Source organism: Channa argus, chromosome 21, assembly GCF_033026475.1.
Source record: "Channa argus isolate prfri chromosome 21, Channa argus male v1.0, whole genome shotgun sequence".
Classification (NCBI taxonomy): domain Eukaryota; kingdom Metazoa; phylum Chordata; class Actinopteri; order Anabantiformes; family Channidae; genus Channa; species Channa argus.
Window position 1 is genome coordinate 10,217,832 of NC_090217.1, and position 20,802 is coordinate 10,238,633.

The following is a 20,802-nucleotide window of genomic DNA, read 5'->3' on the forward strand; positions in this document are numbered from 1 at the left end:
TTAATAAAAAAAACAAAAAGCTAATAATTACTTGCAAACAGAACATTTATGTCTTATCTACCAATCTGAAATAACAGCTACAAATAGGTTTATTTCTTCATCTTCTACTCAATTTTTAAGCTGTGCTGGGGAATGTGATGCTATTGAAGCTGCTTCATTAACTTTAAAATGAAGCAATAGATATTTATAACCTTTTTGTTGTCGTATTTTATAATTTAAAGAATTGTCCTTTGAGAATAACCTGCCTTTAAATAATCACTAGCCAAGAACATATCATGTAAAAAATTGGCATGAACCTCCCTATACCCTGTCAGCACTTAATGTCCCAAGAAAAAGAACACTAATGTAGGCCCACTGTTTCTGTACGGTAACTTAGCATGCGGACCCATTATAAGCATTAAGTGTGTAAATCTGTTTATTCCTCAAGCTTTACATGATGAATAACTTGATTAATAACCTGATTCCAACAAACAGGCATTCATCATAACTCTATTTCCTAGTGTAAATAAAAGATAAAAATAGCAACTTTAACTAAACTTGTAGAGCGACAGTGACATAAAACAGGCATCCATAACACTGTAGGCCGCCTCTAGGTGTTTACGGTATGTAGTGTGTTCGTTAACGGTTAAAAATGCTTACTGTCCAAGTGTATTTTGTCTTATTAATTAAAGCATTATTTATGTCCGATAAAGACCTGAAAATGTTTTGTATACATGCAGCGAGTCTCCTCTTTCAATCTGTGCAAAAATATAACAAGACTCAAACTCTGGAGCAAATTTACATTTGACAGCAAATGAAGCAAAATATTCCAAAGAGAGCATTTTCTCCCTCTTTTTCCTTCTTTGTTTTAAGAAAATATGAGTGCTAAACTAGGATCATTTGAATAAGTAAAAATAAACTACAGAGCAACAGGGTATGAAAATAGTTCAATTTCTTTTCTTCCTGACAAACAACGATGATACAACTGATTAAGGATTAGTTGTTTTGTAAGCCCTCCTTCCCTCCTTCCCTCCTTCCCTGACAGAAAAAAAGGTTCACGAGACAGCTTCATGAAAGATTGCACATTAATCTAGAGACTGGGCACATGGGAGAGTGACAGGAATGGAACGTGTGATGGGAAGATGAACGACAGATGGAGGTGATAAAAAACAAAACAAAAAGGGGACATGAGAGGAGGAGAACGCAATACAGAGATGGGAAAAAAAAAACAGTAAATAGTTCAAATGAGAAATGAGACATTGATTAGAGACATAGATAGAGCAAACAAGAATAGACATGTTGCAGATAAAGAGACAACAAACTAAGATGTGAAAATGACATTTACAGATTAAATGAGGTATTGCACAGATTAATAAAAAAAAAGCATAAAGGCAACGGAAATATACAACAGATTGATAGAACATTTACATTTATAGTTTTAAATTTAAAGATTTCTTTTCAGAAAGACAAGAAAGTTTTAGTGTCACGATCATCCAAGAGATGAGGGGGAAAAAAAGAACATAAATCGCTAGTCCTCCCATTCATCCTCATCTTCAAAGTCCTCTTCATCCTCATCATCATCGTCCTCATCTGTGAAGGAGAAAGTGATGTTCACGTGAAAACAACTGAAACAGCTGCAATGATGCTCTTACAGGCAATGTAATTATGAGATACATAGCAGTATTTTTCAAAAGGGTAATTCAAACAATTTATCACTGTACTTCCCTTTCCAGGTAAAACTGTGTTTTGCATTTAGCAAGAACTTTCTATTTTTCCAGAAACATTTAAAGAACCACTTGCAAGCAGGCAAGAAACATTTCCTTCTATGAGAGGATTCAAACTGAAAAGGAATCACAAAGCTGCTTGAGATTTAAGAGGAAGTTTCATTAGTGTTTTGGCAACAACATGTCATCTGACACACTGTTATTGTCAACCTGTTCAGTTTTTTTAAGTCTGAAGGGGCAGGCAAGTATTTGTCCAGCATCATTCAAGTACAAGGGAGCAAGTCTAAATTACTTTGAAATAAAGCTCTACCACCTAATACTCGCTCAGCTCTACCAAGCTCAATTATTACCTAGGAGCAACAGTCAATCATGTCAATATTTTAGGTCACATTTCGCAATATTTGACAGTTTTCTAAAATTTAGGTAAATCCATATAAAGCTTCTAATAAACTAAAACCATGCTTTTTAGATCATGCCGAGCTAAAGTATAGAGTCATATTTCATGATTTAGGAATTTAACTCTTCATATATACCAATATTTTTTGTGCCATCTTCAGAATGAATCTGGGTACCCCTAATCTAAAGGCTAGTATTTGGAATATGAAAGTAAAAGTTACATGATGAATAACTTAAATGTGATCTGCCTGTTTAGTTTTTACATTACAATGGTGGCAATACAGTAGAATGAATCGTTTTGGGGACTTGGGCTGCTGTAAGGACATATGACATTTAAGAGTACCACTTTATGGTACAGGAAATTGACTTGGGTGTTTTGCTATTCAATTGAAAAACGTAGTTAGCAAAATCATCAATATAGCATCAAAAATACCTGTGGGTTTTTACTTAATATGATAGGAGAAAAACAGTAGGTAGAAATATGCTTCCAAATAATTGCAGTATTATTCTGAATGCTTATTAAGAAGGTGGTGAATTTGTTACTCTTTGTACCTGAAGAGTGAATAGCCTTGCTCCTTTTCTGCATCACCTCCATCAGGGCCCCTACGATACCTGCCGAGGGGGTCGGGGTTGAAGGAGTTGTATTGTCTGTATTGTCATCCCTCTGTAAAGACGATGGCATGAGCAGGTAAAGTTAGTCATGGAAAACCATTTAATACACAGGCGACTGAAAGCTCATTGGTGTGTGAAGAGTGAATACTGGCCGATTTAAGTTGGATTCCTTGTCGGATTTGGTCTAGAAGTGCATCTCTGCCGGTGCTGGACACCGGCCGCTCTTTCTGTTCAACCTTTTTCAGCTGGGTGCCTTCTCTGATTTGACTCAGCAACACGGACTTCCCGGCAGAGGGCAAACTGCCATCCCCTCCGTTAGGAGCAGGGGGTGGAGGGCCTGGAGGCGGGGGAGGAGGAGGGGGAGGAGGTGGCGCTCCAGTACTGGATGGAGTAGAGGATGAGGGTGGAGGAGGAGGGGGGGGAGGTGGCACGTGAATCGAGGCATGAGCTGGTGGGGGGGGAGGCGGAAGAGAGCCTCGGCTTGGAGGGGGAGGCGGCGGAGCAGACATGCCTGGACGGGATGGAGGGGGAGGTGGGGGCGCAGAGATTGGAGCCCTTGAGGGGGGAGGAGGGGGTGGAGCACCACGCCCTCGGGCAGGAGGAGGGGGAGGAGGGGCTGAACCATGGTGTGGGGGTGGGGGAGGAGGGCCACCTCTTGATGGAGGAGGTGGAGGAGCTAAAGAGAGAGGAAAAGCACAAAAAAGATTTTAATTATGATCATGAATTAGTAAAACTTTACATTACAACCTTCAGGATTTTCAGTATTATTAATTTAGTTTTTATTCACATTTCACTGTCTATAATTTGTTAATATGGAGAAGAGTTTGAAAGATGATGACAAACAATTTCACAGCATCTCTCCAAATGCATGTAAGTTCTCCAATTCTAGCTTGTATCAAGCCATGCAGTTATAAAAACTGAGCAACAGAGGGCAGCCTTCTCTTGTGTAACTAGTATTAATTTTCTTTAAGATAAGTGAAATACATTTGTCAAATATTTTTCCCTAAGGCAAATAGGAGGTCAACAAGTGGAAATTGGAACGAAAAATCCTTTTCCATTTTTTAGAAGCAGAAATTACTTTAGAAACATGCTTTTTGATTCTGCTCTATGTTGAAATCCTGTTGGAACCCAGTGCTTTCATAACCTGCGACAGAAGTGTCAATTAACATGCAGAGTTTATTACTTGACAAATAATTTTATGTATGAGTTAGACAGAAGACACAGCACAAAAAATATTTAATGAAGTATTATAGCACAACAATACTTTTGTGAAATGAAGGAAATCTGTCTGGAACAGCCTGGTTTGTCTCCAGGTGTGGCCTTATTGGCTCAGAGTTGACAAATGACAGAACATCCAACTCCAAGCACAACCAAGTGTAAAACAGTAAACTTTAAAATACTGTAGTAACTGCAAAGACCTCACACAGGTTGAATTTATATTGTGATTTACATGCATAGTCATGAGCTGACACAGCAGGTCATGCATAGAAACCTACCACTCCACCTGGGCGGACCTGGGGATAAAACCACCACACCAGTTAGATTGTCTTAAATTGTCTTTACATGTATTTTACACATGACTAATTCACATTTAACAATAGTCTCACCAACACTCTTCATTGAAGCCTGTGTAGTAATATTTACTGCAGAGCTACACTAATCAAAAGTGTTGGTACTGAATCTCATTCACTACTGTTTTGGTGAACAAAATCTCGCTTAGGGAATAAGTTCAACTGTGTTCTGGGCTACATGTCTGCCTCACCTTGTCTTCGTAGTTCGTTTTTGACAGCTTCTACTCCTCCTTTCTTCTCAATGAAGTCATAGATGACCTTAGAGGTCTCTTTGTCTTTCAGCTGAGCCTCAGAGATGCCACACATATCAAACAGGTTCTTCAGCTCTGGGTCCAAGTTATTCAACTGGAAAGAGAACAGAGAACATTAGGCCAGTTGGCACATGCATCTATTTACATAACTAAAGATGGACACAATGGAATGGCTTATTGTGTTCCATTGCTGTGATCTGTTTCCTTGACATGACAAATAATTTCATGTCACTGAACCAGTGTTTCACAAATAAGTGAGAAGTAACTTTTATTCCTTAATAAATAATGTGCTAACCCTGTGCCTATTACTCAAAACAGACCACGATGCCAGCTAGGATCTTGGTGTTGTTGCTGATGCTAGGAGGTTGGCACGAAGGAGAAGAATGGTTAAAATAGGTCTGGTTAGCATTGTTATGATTCGATGTCCTTCTTGAAACAGTGCGGAGATGATAGGGAGATGAGCTAAAGCCAGACATCACATTCTCCTTGTTTAGTTGTGTGCCTATTTCTTGTTTCTAGGTTAGGGTTAGCTGTGTGGTGGTGCACCAGTGTCATAAAACATATCATGGGGAAGCAGGTGCTGGTGTTGTTTTATCCTCATCGTGAAATCAAATATCATAATTTTAGTTAAGGACTACACTCACCTGGCAGGTAAACCTGTTCAACTGCTGGTTAACACAAATGAAAGGGTAAAAACGACCTGCTGAGGTTTAACCCAGCTTGAGAATAGGGAAGCAAGATAATTTAAGTGTCTTTGAATGTGGCAAGCTTGATGGTGCCAGATGGGTTGGTCCGAATATTTTGGATAGTTTCCAGCACCTTGTGGAGTTTAGCCAACACATGAACACAATAACGCATCAATAATTCAAGAACTTTTGGCTTGTCCCTTCTGGGGTCACCACAGCGGAATGAGTGCATGAGTTTTCTGCACGTTGCATGAATCTTTATGCCGGATGCCCATCCTGCTGCAACCCTCTGCTCAGAACCGGCACCAAGGCACCACTGTACTTTTAATTAAGTAGAATGTGTTTTACTTGAAGAAAGACTTTCTTAACTGACATATAGATACTTTTAGTTGAGTAAATGATTTGGGTACTTCTCGCACCACTCGGTATAAATATAGAAAAGTGACACATTTAGCTGCCTTGCTCATTTGTGCCTCTTCTCTAAGCCTGAATTTGAGAGGCGAGCAAGCTTTGTTCAAATTACATCACCCATTCAAATCAAGCTCTGAGTCTTTGAAAGCATTAACTTATGAAACCAAATAGTCTGAATTCCATCTCCTTCATTTTACAGACTAAGACCTGTGACCTGCATGATCCTGCACTCATCCAGAATCCAGCATAATTACTGATGATGCTTTTTGGGAATGAGTCCATGGATTATGCAGATGCGGTTTGATTCTGTTCCCTCCAAAATCTCCTTGTGTAATTCTCCTTTTGACTTGGGACACACTGCTCAGGTTAATGTTTTGGAGCCGATATTACATTTTAAAAATCTGTCAGTAGGAGGGATGTCTACCTGACAGACAGACAAACTAATGGGCCAAGTTTTAAGAATGTGTACACATCACATACTCCAACATGTAAAAGTTTACAAACTAACATGCGTTAATGTGAATATGACTTACATCAAAGCCTGTGTTTGGATCCCATCCTACATGGCCAATATGCCTGTGAGAAAAGACGGAATGAGACACAAAAAAGACAAAATGTGAGATCTTCTAATAGGCAAAAAGGGGAAGGATACAGAAGTATATAGTACGCTTTTTAAATTTTATTTTTATTTTTTGTCCTTTCGGCTTATCCCGTGAGTTCAGGGTCAAGATCATTCTCGTTGATTTGTTGATGCTGATTTGACACAGTTTTTACGCTGGATGCCCTTCCTGATGCAACCCTCCCCAATTCCTAACAGCTTGGACCACCACTGCACAGCTGGGGAGGGGAATGGGTTGTTAGGGGTTCAGTGTGTTGCCCAGAGACATGTCAACATATAGCCAGGACTGGAGATGGAACCACTAACCCTGTGGTCCGTGGCTGACTGCCTTACCACTAACATTACGGGTACTGCCCTGGATCTCACTCCTAAATAGAATTAATCTTTCACATTTCCCATAGAATTGATTTCTGAGTAAATCTTAGTGCATCCTCCTGATTCAACAGCACTTATATCGGGACAAGAACGATGAGTCAGACTGCACAGATATAGAGGCACATAAAGCTACATTCACAAAGCTGTTGTGCTCTAGGTTCAGAACTGATTTTTATGTTCTGTTGAGATACCAAACATAGTAAAATAATGTCTTTTTCATCCACATATGTAATGCAGGGTTAGCTGGTACAAATGTTCCTCCATCATCATAATTAACAAAAAGTTAAAATAAAATGATAAAAAAAAAAAGAGTGCAAAAGTTTGCAGCGGCCTTGATAAATGCTTAAATATATAAAATCAGGTGGCTCAACTTTTAAAAAGACTCAACACTTTAATGCTTGATGGGTGGGATAAGGTCTGTTAAATTGGGCTTGCACTTCAACAAAGCAACAAAAACCATGGAATCACGGAAACAGCCTTATGGAGAACTTAAAATGAAATCTGTAAACCTCCATAAAAAGGTACAGAGGGATATAAAACATAAATTATATAAAATATACTATGGCCTTCCAATTTTACAAACTTAAATATCATTAAAAATGTGCAGATAGATCAAAAGCAGGCTGTACATGGCAGACTACCAAGCAATCTGGTAGACTCGAACGAATATGCCAAGAAATATGAGCTAAAATTACACTGTTCAGAGGGTACCCAAGGAGGTTGGAAGAGGTTTTAAAGGCAAAGGGAGAACATACAAAGTATTACAGGACATTTCATAATGGGTGCACTGGTAGTTTTCATTATTTAACTATTTAACTTTCTTTTTATACTTTTATACAATTTTGTGTTTGCATTTGGGCATTTCAGTGTAGAGGCATGCAAAGTTTCACATTGAATTGTATTTCCAAATGTTAAACATATAATTTGTTTTTCAATATTGAAACAAACAACCATGGTAGGGTTCTTTGACTTACTGGAAGTTGCTCGGTGTGCCGATGTCTGCCTTGGTCAACCTCTTCCTCTTCCCCTTCCCTTTCTTCTCCCTCTTGGTAAAGGAGGAGTGCACAATGTTGTTCACCTGAGAGTTGTTATGGTAACGCTGAACACTGTTGATCTCTGGATTTTTGATGTCGACTGTGGCCATGAGCAGCGTAGGACCTAGAAAATGATGGAGACAGTAGTAAAGTTTATACATAATGTATAACCTTTACTTCATGTGGAAATCCAAACGTAGAGATTTTTGGGGCCGTCCTTTCAGTTATGTAATCTAGTTGTCAACAGGTTTTACAGACTCAGTTCAGCAAAAACAGGCAAGAAATGTGGGAATTTCATTTGGGGTAAAGGTTGTGAAACACACTCAGGACATGATAAGTCTTACAATTTTTGTGAGTTAAAAATGTTTGTAAATATGAAGAAAATGAACACATTATATTGTTACTGAGCACATATACATATTGCAATATGAAAATTCTTTCTCTGCATTTAAGCCATCCTCCTCAGTACTAGGGTGCTAGTACTGAGTGTGTTGCTCAGGGACCCACCTGGTGGGTAGGCTGGGATTTGCTCTACACATTGAGCTACCAGTGTCGTAAAGCTTTTGTCAGTTTTGGTAACCTTTCCTTTACTCTTAATTGGGTTCACTTTTACAGATGTAATTACGTTTTATTCTACAAAGCCTGGCCATGACAGAGAGAAACAACAATTTACCAAACAAAAAACACAAATTTATACAAATAAAACTAAATGTGAACTTTAAAACCAATAGATAATGGTCAGTGTTCTAGATCCTGTGATTTCTGTAAGCTCAATGACATTTGTCCAGAACTGTACCATGTATTTAGCAGAGATCAAGAAATATTCTTCCCACTTCTCTTTAAAGGTAAATGCTTCAACATTAAAGAGTACATATTTCAGTGTCCTGATTGTTAGGCCCAAGCGGTAGCACGTACCTTTTACACACTCACTACAGGGAGTTTTAGGAGTTTTGCTGGGCGAAGGTGAAGCAGACCGACTGCGCCGCCTTCTGACCCTGTCCCAAATACACCCACTCTCTCGTGCTGTGTTGCATTTGGTCATACCAACATCAAGAAGCATTTTACCAGCCAATCTGTGGGCTTGTTCTTCTGGGCAAATTGAAAGCCGAGCAGTGGGGTCGGAAAGAGATGGGTACAGTTCGTCCTGAGGTAGAACGAGGCAGTGCAGGGAAGACAGGCAACTGCTGGCCCCCAAACCTCCACCTCCTAATGGTACTCCACCTCCTCCTCTACCACACTCACAATTAAGTTCCTCAGAGGGAGTAGACAGGAAGGTGGTGCAGAACATCATTGTAGCTTATGGCTGCGTATGAGTAGTAAAGTAGGAATAAGCTCAGATGGATGCACTAAACAGAAACCCTGGTTGATAACAAAATATAAATGCAGAATTGTGGTTCTTTCCTAAGTCACAAGAGAAATGCAGAGATAAATAATCCAGATCCAACGAGGTATAAAAGATTGCTCCTTGAAAGGCCAACTTTCACTTCAATCTGACTGTAAGCAAGTAAAAAAGCAGAATCCACTTGCTCTCGTTTCAGAATCGATTCCAGTCTTCTTGGGTAAAAAGATTGGAAACCCCCAAGGTTCCCAAAACGCCACCACAAAAAAGGGCAATTTGTGATAGACTTGGTGCAAGAGTGTGCATTTATTGAATTGATATCCTCATCAGATAGTTGGTAAGTTTACACGCATTCTGTCTGATCTGTGAAGGCAGACATCTAGCAATGCCATCAGAAGGGAAAAGAGCCAGCCAAAAGTCAAAGTTCATTCTATTTCCTACATTCTTTACATTACTAGAACAAGTTCTCTCTATTCTGATTGTTCACCATTATTTCTATTGCTCTGCTGTATTCAACCGTATGAGAACATTCTTTCTTTGCATCTACTTTGCAATCATTTTTTTATCCCTGTCTTTCCATCTCAGCGGGGTGCGTTGTTAGATTATCATACTCTGGTTGGCTCCCTGTGTATATTTCTCCACCCACGTCCACTGCTATGTCCTCTCATTCGCTGCAAAACACACAAATGGATCTAATCCCAGCCAATTATTCAGGATTTAGCGCTGGATTTTACGTAACCATTAAAACCCATATAAAGGCATAATCCCACATTAATCTTGGTGGTTTCTAAAACATGGTGCATCTGCGGGGTGAAAGAAAGGCAATGAAATAGAGATACAGTAAAAGGGAAATTCAGGACTGATTAAATACAACAGAGAGAAGAAGAACAGAGAGAATATTTGGTAAAAATTATAAGAAGGGATAAGACGCAGAGGGGGGCAGAGAACATTAAGAAAGAAATACTGGAGCTGATCAGACCAAAACAGAGCTACAGTGCAGAAATTGAATTTAGAGTGAGACAGATGGAGAAGACATTCCTGTAGGAGGATGACTACTTTTAGGGTGAAGTCAAAATACGCTTATTCAGAAACCGAAACCAAGCATGACAAATCCAAGATAGAAAGTGGCAAACCTGTCTGTGTGACTACTTTTAAACGACACTTGCTCTTTCAATATCCCTTTTAAGGCATGTAGTCAAATATTATATATACACAGAGACTGATAGAGCACACAACGGTCCACTTGTGATGAAAAAATAAAAAAGAATAAATATCTATTCCAACTGTGATCCAGTGTTTAGGGTACAGAAGAAAAAAAAAAGTTCTTCGATTAGCATCTTTCACGCATTTCTCACAGAATCATCCAAACACTATGTTTCTGTTTGAGATAAAGCTATTTTTCAGTTTTGTTTTTCTGTTTTTAGTCAGCACACAGAACTCTCACCATTGTTTATATGCCAGCTGGGTCAAATCATACTGCCAGTCAGTTGAAAACTGGTTCGTCTGTCGCCTCTACTGTTTAAACTAGGCTGTGTACCTTTTGCCATATGTCCAAAAACAAATGTGTGTATATTTTGAAATATACTCCATCTTTTAAGTGATAAAACAATATTGACTGATAAGAAATAAAGTAGTGAATGAATTAAGAGCACAACAGACAATAGCTGTTTCCCAATTCCATACCACAAAGCACAGTATGGCACACAAGTCAAGACTCCGTGTTTGTTTTCCACGTACTTTTGTGAATGTATGTATACTGTATTAGTATGCAGATTGGAAATGTGAACCATTTAAGGCCTCACCAAACAAACAATCTATGAACAATAATTTCTTGATAGCTACAGCTACACTATATATAAAATCTCTTTTTGCTGTGTAGTGAATATAATATGCTATACATGCAACACAGGAAAAAGAAATCCAGCTCTTAAATGTTCCTATATGAGACAAAAGTCTGAATTATCCTTAAATTACACCTATCTTCCATACAAAGCATACGGTCATTAATTTTCCAGCAGCATCAGACACAAGCCTGATTGCGGTTTAACACTTCTCTTCTGATTATTTTAAGTTATCAACAGGAAATAGTGGAAACATACCATTTGGAGGGTCGCGTCTCTTCTCTGTGAACACACAGACAAATGAAATAATTACAATCCTTTGCTAATTAGTGGGGTGGGTTAGTGAGAAACCACTTTGTGTGAGGTGTGTTGTGTGTTACTTGTTTTCAAATGCAGGGATGGATAGTGTGCATAAGATGCACAGAGAGAAAAGTTATTAAGAAAAACTGTAAAGCATTGTACTCCGTTAGTGTTTTTAAGAGACGTGAACCAGACACCTTTCTGCACATAAAATGAATGGTGAAAAACATTACACGTTGCAGATGTGTCCTATTCTCACTTACATACTACTACTACTACTACTACTACTACTTTGAAAAGAAGAAGATTTGTGGACAAGATCAGCCACCCAGTGCAGAGGACTGAATGGGAAAGGATGAAACAGGAATTCCTCCGATAGGTCAGGAAACGACTCGAATAGGAAGAAGGAAGATGGATTATCTATAGTATGTCAAGCATGTGATAACAAAAGTAAAGACCAAGTGCCAAAGGTAAGTGTAAGATTGTTTATGTACAGCTTTGTATAAACAATGTATTTTATAAAACTAAATAATTAGTTTGTTCAGACGAACACACATTTACGGCTTATTTCTTATGAGAGATAAGACAGAAAGTGCTCAATAAGATTTTGTTGATTTTTCCAATTGAGATTTTCCACCCCAAAGAATAATTGTTTCAACCTTTTGTTGTCTAGATTAAAACCGTGGTTAATGTGAGGTAGATAAAAATAATTTTAACAACATATTTTAAAAGGGATAAATGGTAACAAAAGTTCTCTCACACCAATGTCCAAATCATGACAAACTAACTGAGAATATTGGAACTGAAAAAAGTCCCTACAGCTGGTCATTCATATGAATTGCTGTAGTGCCCCCCTTGGGCCAGCTATTGGAACTTTCCTTTCCACAATGTGAGTGAGAGTACGATTGCTGTGTAGTGATTCATCACTTTACAGTTTTACCCAAAAATCATCCGGTAGTTTTTAAATAAAAAAAACAACAACAAAGAAATACAAAGATTGTGACTCAGAGTAGTTTCTCTGTAGGGGGAAAGCAACAACAATGTAGTTTCAATGACTAATTCACTACAAAATAAAAAAACCCTAACACTACACTGAACTAAACTAAATTAAGAGTTTCCTGCAGCACCAAATTTAGGAAGATTTTGTTAAGATGACTTTTAATGGCAAACTTATGTCTTTTGACAACACTTTTGTCATGACAGGACAGAATTATGATCATATTTATTTACACAAAAGCACGAATGGCTGGAGGTGTGGGAGAGTTTGAAGATTGACAGGTTGGAAAATGGTTACCAAGAGTTCAAAGAACTGTGACAAGATCACAATAGCTCAGGAGAAGAGGCACACACAGAGCAGTAAACAGACCCAGGCAAAAAAAGGTAAAGCATTTCAGTGTATAACTATTTCAAACAGACTTTTTGAAATAGACCACAAAGAGATATTTTAAATGGAATAAAAATTATTTTCCTCACAAACCAAATTCAAAGCTCTGAAAGAATTTTGTTGTTTGCTGGTATTGAAAGCTTTTCTTTCTTTGCCTAGTACACAAGTGAAGCCTTGGAAAAAATGAGAAGTTAAGAAAGTAATTTAAACTTTTAGTCAAATTAGGTACTTCAAGATCCAAAAATTGTTGTTGCAAAACAAGAATGTGCTAAACATGTCATGTGTTTTCAGTGTGTTGGATAAGTAGATAGAATTGTAGGTTATTCTGCAGCAGCAGGTTTGTACCAGATTTCTTCTGTCTCCTCCCTATTAGGTCCAACAGTTGGCCATGGAAACGCTTGCTCTCCTCCTCATTGGCAAAATTTAGACCCACTTGGCAAGTCTGTAAAACATACATATACACATTTTGTTGAATAAGATCATTTCTGCAAATCAACTGTTTATTCTAGGGCTGGGTTCTGAGAACTGGTTCTGAAACCAAGTCTTGTTCAAGTTGAAGATGAACCGAATTTTGTTAAATGTTTCACTGTATAAATTGCAAACAACAAAAGTCCCCTACGAGGATGAACGTGCACATTTAAGCACAGGTGTGTAGTGTTGCAGGGCAGAAAGTTGCTCTTTGTTTAAGTAAAGAAACAGTCACACCTTGTGAAACAGGTTAAAAATGGACTCAACTGCACAAGTGATCAAATACTTTGTACTAGAATAGAGAAGTGGAAATGTCTTTAAAGGTTAAGAGCAGTAATAAAACAAACAAAAAAACCTCACATCTCCAGCAAATGTGAAGAAGTACGGTTTGGGTAAGAAGACACCGAAATTGTTGTACAGCTCCTGTTCATACATCATCTTTCCATCCTGTGAAAAAGCATAAAACCAATTAGTACACCAGACGGTAATTATTATGGGTCTTTAATAAGCAGATATTCCAGATTCTACTGTATAGCTACACACACAGAAAGTAGTAACCAACGCTGAACAGTACCACACCATTACTGTGGTGAGAAAAATCATCTAGTCTTGCCGTGATTATAAAAAACAATAAGGAGTCAATGATGCTAGGATTTACATACCCTGATATCAAAGACCCTGATAAAGTAGGATCTCTGAGGGTTGTCTTTGACCAGACAGGCCACACCGCAGCATCTCTTGTTCCAGCTGGAGTTCCTATCTGCAGTGAACACCTGAACCACTGCTGAAGACAATGTCTGGAGGGGGAAGCAGAGAAAGAGAACCACACTTATACTGTGTTGCCCAACAGTGAATAAGCGATTAGTGGCCATGTAAATTTTAAGATGCACACCAAATGAAGACAATCAAATTAAACAGCTTGTTTTCTATTAAATTAAAACGACTATGTATTAGCAGTGCTGAAGATGTATGTGAACAAATGAACTTTTAAAATCTGCAGGCCGGTGTCCGACACTGGTGACACAAATAGTACACCTAAACAATACCCAAGAAGTCCCCCAAGGACACAAACCGCCCTCTACTAGAGATGCAAGGTTTTATCTTAACTAACAAGTTTTAGTCGCTTCTAACACCAATGATAAAAGAATCATCAAGGAAAACTTTTCATGCCTGTTCACCATTATCATTCAGGGATTTTTCTATCAAATGAGACAAAAAACAGAGCCCGTTTGTTATAGTTCTGCTGTCACACATGTGTCCTTTAAATCTTACTCAGTAAAGCTTAGTTTAAACATCAAGACTAGGAGATATTTTAGTCCTTAATTCTAATATTGACACTAGCAACAACCAGTGTTTACTTACAATATGACTGAATACTGCACACAACCTGTGGCAATCTCAAGGCTTGTGTTTGACCAAAGTTCAGTACAATAAATTCCACTGTGAAAGTTCCCAGATCCTCTGAATGTACTAGTTTGTATGCAGGTGTTTTCTTGGTGGGGGAACAGTCACCATAAAAAAAAACTGCATAATGCAGTAATTTGCAGATCTCATCAACCCATAATTTATTCACAATAAAACATAAAAACCATCAGAAGTTGAAACAAACATTTGACCATCTCATGGAAAATATTTGCTCATTTAAAATTTGATGGCTGCAACGTATCTCAACAAATTGAAAGAGGGTAATGTTTATTTTTGTGTAGCATCCCCTTATCTTTAAACATCTGGGAAGTGAGGAGACCAGTTGCTGGAGTTTTAGGAGAGGTATGTTGTCCCATTCTTGTCTAACGCAGGATTCTAGCTGCTCAACAGTCCTGTGCCTTTGTAGCCATAATTTTGTTTTATGATGCACCATTTTAAATGAGCTTTGGTCCAGAGAACACGGTGGCATTTCTGGATCTTGTTCACATATGGTTTCTTCTTTGGATGATACAGCTTTAACTTACATTTGTGGATTGCACAGCAAACCGTGTTCACAGACAGTGATTTCTGGAAATGTTCCTGAGCCCATGCAGTTATTATGGCAAGTCGAGAATGATGCCAGTTTTTACAGTGCTCCCCGAGGGCCCGAAGATCATGCATATCCAGTTTTGACCTTTGGCCTTGTCCCTTACTCACAGAGATTCCTCCTGATTTTCTGAATCTTTTGATGAGATTATATACTGTAGGTAGTGGGATCTTCAAAGTCAATTTTACATTGAGGAAGTTTTTTCTGAAATTGTTCCACAATTTTTTGTCAGTTTGACGCCAATTGGTGAACCTCTGCCCATCTTTACATTCGAGAGGCTCTGCCTCTATGAAATGTTTTTTTTTTGTTGTTTCTAAATAACCCACTTAGTTTTCAAATGCTCCTGTTTGTTTTTGATTCGCGGTAATTACGGTTCCAGCCTTTCATTGCCCATCTTCCAACTTTTTTGAGATGTGCTGCTGCCATCAAATTCAATATGAGCTACTATTTTCCATGAACCAGTAAAATATCTCAGAATCAACATATGAAATGCTGTTAATGTTCTATTGTAAAATAAATATGGGTAAAATTAAATTATTGCATTGTTTTCATTTCCGTTTTACACATCAACTTTTTGGGACTAGGGGTTATAGTTTAAAATACAGACATTGTGCTTTTTTAGTATGTAATTAGGACTAAAATTATTTAGCTATCTTGTTTTTACTATGTATAGCCACTGCTGCAGACTAAATGCAGATCCATCATCACCCACTATCCATACATGTATCAAATACATCCATTTATCCATTGTCTATAACAGTTTATCCTGTGCAGGGTTACGGGGGGCTGTCCCAGCTGTCATAGGGTGAAAGGGAGGGTACACCCTGGCCAGGTCGGCAGTCTATCTCAGGGCCAACATAGAGAGACATACACAGACAGACAACCATTCACACCTACAGGTAATTTAGGGTCACCCATTTACCTAACATGCATGTCCCTGGACTGTGGGAGGAAACTGGAGTACCCAGAGGAAACCCACAGAAGCACATGGAGTATGCAAACTCCAAACAGAGTGGCCACGATCGGTCGGGGGCATGAACCCACGCAGAAAATACACCAATGACAAAACATTTTTTTTTTGTTTTACTTGAAGTTAAAAACAAAAAAACACCTATTCTTTTAGGGAAATGTTATAGTGACCATCACACCTTCGTATACACTAGAGTCCCGACACTTGTCAGTAAATCTGATCATAAAATGGACTATCCACCAGGATCAATAAGCCACTGCACTACAGCTTTTCATAAATAGATGAGTTTGGTTAAATGAAATCTACAACTTTGAGGGTTAAAGGGAACCGTCTCAAAGGTTAGTAGTAGTAGCTAATGTAGCCACAAATTGATGACTAAGTTCACACAGCACAGCCTACAGAAAGGTAACAGATCCGAATGTAAACGTTCATAAAAAGGTATTACATCATAGTGACGGTTTATATGAAAGTGTAAAATCTACCAGTATGAATGATGAAGCTGAACATCTCATCAATAGTGTACTCTCCTATAGCCCTAGCTACATTCATCAATATTATTCTTTCAATTGTGAAACCCAGTCTCCACCTCAAACTACACCGTTAATGGTAATGACATAAAACATGTCTTCAGAGAGGCTATTTGTCTTTTTACCAATGCATCTACAAAATTTGTTCTTCAAACAGTAAGCTTTTAATGATGTGGGAGAAATACCATCAATACCAAGATCAAAAGAAGAATAGGTCACTAGCAGTGGCTCTAACACTGTCCAGGCTCTGAGGCCTCAGGGTTTCATCTGCACATGGAGCGCTGATAGTTCCTGACAGGGCCAAAGGCTGCAGGAAGCTAAACTCTGTCTATGGCGTCATCAAAACATGACAAAAATGCTCACTTACTCTTGCAAATAAACTGTCTCGAATGTGCTTATTCTCAAATGCACTCTAGTCTCATAAAGACTGGAAGTGTAATCAACACTCATTTATATCATAGCCATAAACATAAACTTTCTCTAATCATAGGGCAAAGAACCCAGAAAGCACTATATTCTGTTCTTATACGTTTCATCAATATATACTGATTACTCATGAAAAGATAAACTTAGAAAGATTCTGACTCTCTTACCATTTTTAGCCATTGGTTAGGTGCAATGTTTTTTTTACCCTTAATATAAAGCTGGATTATCTGAATGCTACAGCACTGTACACACAGAATGCAACCTTCATACATTTCCAATGACTAAAATGAATCATTATTAATTTAAAATATTTGAAGTACAATTTTATGATTGATCTTCTGGACTAATCATACATCCTAATTATATTTAGGGGTCATCCTGAAAATAACTGGCGTATAAATCACTTCTACCTTTTGTAATAACACATAGAAAAAAAAGCAAGTTACATGGGGAACATAAAATGTGATTTTAATATATTATACTGGGTTTAAATTTGTAATTAATTACAAACATTATAAGATGTAAGACATACAGGACAGTAAAACAAAAAACAGACCTTAATAATTTTGTGAAAGCAAGAAAAGCTATCTTATATCTTTATTGATATCATTCTTATGTCCTTATTGCCTTATGGAGAAAAAAAAAGGTTGACATTTTAATTTGAACATTGTCTATCGAGCATTTGGTCAAGATTTGGTCATCTTGGCACAAATTGGACTCAATGATCCTCTTTGCAAGATATAAAAGGGGAAGCAATTGAAAGGTGGTGAAGAGATGGAAAAAGGAAGGTGAGTCTAAAAAAGGAGAAAGGAAGAAAATTATAGAAACGGAGAAGTAAGGGAAAAAAGTGGAGTCATGTTCCATTTCTCCCGCACACTTCACCAGTGGAGGACTGCTGATTAGGCAGTCTGCACACACACACACTGTGAATTGGATGCTTTCCACCTTTTGTCCAGTCAGACAGTGTTGCTGATGGTGAAAACAGCACAAGGAATACCAATGAGTAAAACCAATGAGTAAGGCCACTGTGTGTGTGTGTGTGTGTGTGTGTGTGTGTGTATAAAACTCTTGTTACCTTTAACTCAGTGGTTAAAATGTTTTGGGGGCACTCCAAGCCATGTGAGACAAATATAAACATAAGATTTAGAAATATGTGATGTCACCAATTTTATTTATATGTTATTAGAGCAACAATATTAGCTAGCTTGTACATAAACAGGCTTTTTACAGCTTGAATGAATTGAATGTAAATCAGATGCACAGACCTAACCAATGGCTGTGCATCTTAGAAAGAAGTCAGCACACAGACACAACTGAAGAGAACTGTGATTCCTATATAATCTGCATATATGTGTCACACAATACTTACTCAGGCACAAAAAGACTGGTGGGTATTTAAATTACACTGTTCAGGGACACACACACAATGTCTTTTTAGATTCTCCTTCTACATGCAAAGATTTGCACAGAGAGACAAGAGCGTAGGATGGTGAGGAATGTTCCTTGTCTCAATCACATGTTGAGTGACACAATTACCAGAATGCCAAAAGAACGATGTCACTGGATTGTTAAACAGGGCAGGAAGGCACCGCCTATGAAACCCATGTTTCCACACAAATGGTTAAGCTGGGACATCCCACCATGAGATCACACACAAAACACAAGACATACTCTATTGTAAAACATTGAATTGTAACCTTTTACCAAATCTGCTTTCACCAATGCTGCACACCACAGGTTCGCTGAAATAAGATGAGCTTTGTTGGTAAAGAGGAAGAGAAATTTCTGTGGGAAAGTAACCTGAGAACAGGCTATATGAAAGTCTACAGGATGAAAGATTGGTATATAATTTACGTCTTTCTCCCTTGCATATTAAATGCACCATCTCTCAAAGCGACCCACATCAACAAAACTTATTTGATTACTTTTTAATCTAACAAGAATTTCTTGTTACTAAAAACTTTCTAATACACTTTGCATGTTTGCCCTAAAAGTAGGAAACCTGCTAACTCTTAAAATGCTGTCTGATTTGGAAACAATCCTTATTGCTCAGAACAACGAGTTTTACAGCAAAAGCTTTGTAGCTGCACTGCTGCTTTCAAAGTAGGTAGTAAACCACACAAGACAGCATTTATCAAAATGAGACAAAGGCCTACCAACATAGGAGAACCAACCCCTTATACCATAGTGCCAATCAATCACTTTATATGCTGTTCACCTTACTATTCAACCCACTGTTTAATTACAGAATTATTATCTGCTTGTGAAATGGCCAACCCCTGGCTAAATCCTAGCAATATTTGACAGTGGTGAACCACAATGAAAAGACAAGACACTCTGGTAGGCAAACAAGCCATTGGTCTGATGGCCCAGAGTGTTTCAATAATAGTTAGTAATTTCCCCATCAGCAGTGGTTACATAGTTAATAAATATTCAAATGTGCCAGCCAGCAGAGCTGTTTCACTGAAACGAAAAAGTGGAAAACCTGTCCAGCAAGTTCATAAAAATGGAAAAATGAAACGGTGAAGAAATATGAGCAGTTTCCTAGTTTTTATGCAGCTGCAATTTCCTGACTACGGATTTGCTGGGTATGGCGTTAGCTACTGACAGTGCATGAGGAGGACAAAATAATGAGTCAGCAAATGCTAAACGTATTACGTGACATCAGACTATCGCACAATATTTAGTCGTGACATTGCACTGGTGATACTGACTGCAGTGTCGGTGGTACAGGAGGATACTCCCACTGCTTTCCCAGCTTGGGTGACTGGGGAGGACGTTTTGCTAGTCAGCGCTTGTCCTTAACCAATCCTGCTCGCCACATTCTTCTTAGTGGACACACTTCCCGAAAATAACCAACGTTCAGCTATGTTATGTTACATAATGCCAGGGCACAAAAAATGAAAAAAGAAGAAAAGAAAATACAACTACATATCACTGCTTTGCTTTGCTTTCAGCTGATGGATTTAACAGCTCCAGAACTTTAACGCCAACGCTAAGCTCGGTGCACTCAGGGAAGGTAACAGAGGAATGTTAGAATCCTGGCTGATTTCAGGTGTGTCAAGGCGGTGCACCAGCCGAGGCCAAAGGCTCAATTAAACATAACCACATGTCCCCGTCCCACACGGGACGTTAGGAACAGCCTCCCGCTTCCAGGCGTCCCTGGTCGCCTCGGCTGTCAAAACAACCCGAGCTCCTCAGTTCCAAGTCTCAAATGTATCCCGGAAACAAAACACACAGACGGAACCTCAGAAATCACTACATAATATGTAACTAGGCCACAAACACACCGTTACACCTCATAACTGCCCCCACCTCCCGTTTCGGGACAGGAAACACGGTGCACGTTAGCTCTGTTAGCTTTTCTCTTAGCCAGCTGCCATACAACAATTTGATGTGAAAAAAACAACTTACGATGCATTTCCTGCCAAGGTAGTTGAAAAGGCAGTCATTTTCCTGCGGCGTCAGTAGTATCGAACCGACATTTGTTTGCCGCCGTTGAGACGGAGGTCCGCTCATTATGGGGGAAGCAGTTTGTAATTATGCACCGACTCTAACTCGTTATGTGAGACCCGAAACGGTACATAAACAATCCCTCGGTCATCCGTGGCCTTCCTCCGACCCCCCTCACGCCGGTTCGCTTTATCCCGGGGGTCCCCAAGACTGGTGTGCCAAAACCGGTATGCTGTTAAGGAACACTGTTCGGTGGTCCCGCTGCAATTTAAAGGTCAAAATCCAGGGTCAAAACTGCAGCAACTGAGCAAAGACAGAAAACGGCAAAAACTTTCCTGGGAAGTACAAGCGCCAGAGAGCTCGGAGCCACTACCATCCAACATGGCAGTGTTAGAGCGAGTCCACTATCCGGGAACGGGGGGATA

The 20,802-nt window shown here is 38.8% G+C and overlaps 1 protein-coding gene across 3 annotated transcripts; it reads right to left on the minus strand.

Annotated features, from left to right (window-relative positions):
* Positions 1-164: 164 nt before the first annotated feature.
* Positions 165-20,789, minus strand: waslb (WASP like actin nucleation promoting factor b). Of its 3 annotated transcripts, XM_067490068.1 has the most exons (12): positions 20,339-20,786; positions 13,653-13,787; positions 13,351-13,437; positions 12,868-12,964; positions 11,097-11,120; positions 7,599-7,782; positions 6,164-6,206; positions 4,474-4,627; positions 4,208-4,225; positions 2,864-3,387; positions 2,652-2,763; positions 165-1,569 (listed from the first exon to the last, which is right to left on the minus strand). In XM_067490068.1, the coding sequence occupies exons 1-12, from the start codon at positions 20,441-20,443 to the stop codon at positions 1,508-1,510; spliced, it is 1,545 nt and encodes a 514-aa protein (XP_067346169.1). In that variant the 5' UTR covers positions 20,444-20,786; the 3' UTR covers positions 165-1,507. The 3 variants fall into 3 exon arrangements, with proteins under 3 accessions (XP_067346169.1, XP_067346171.1, XP_067346170.1); XM_067490070.1 differs by lacking the exon at positions 11,097-11,120 and having other exon boundaries at positions 20,339-20,789; XM_067490069.1 differs by lacking the exon at positions 4,208-4,225 and having other exon boundaries at positions 20,339-20,783.
* Positions 20,790-20,802: the final 13 nt, after the last annotated feature.

Coding starts and splice junctions, on each gene's coding strand:
- waslb (XM_067490068.1), bottom strand. CDS start 20,443: ATGAGCGGACCTCCGTCTCAACGGCGGCAAACAAATGTCGGTTCGATA. Junction 12,965..13,350: donor TCTTCACATTTGCTGGAGAT/GTGAGGTTTTTT, acceptor TATGTTTTACAG/ACTTGCCAAGTGGGTCTAAA. Junction 1,570..2,651: donor CAAGGCTATTCACTCTTCAG/GTACAAAGAGTA, acceptor TCTCCTTCACAG/ATGAGGACGATGATGATGAG.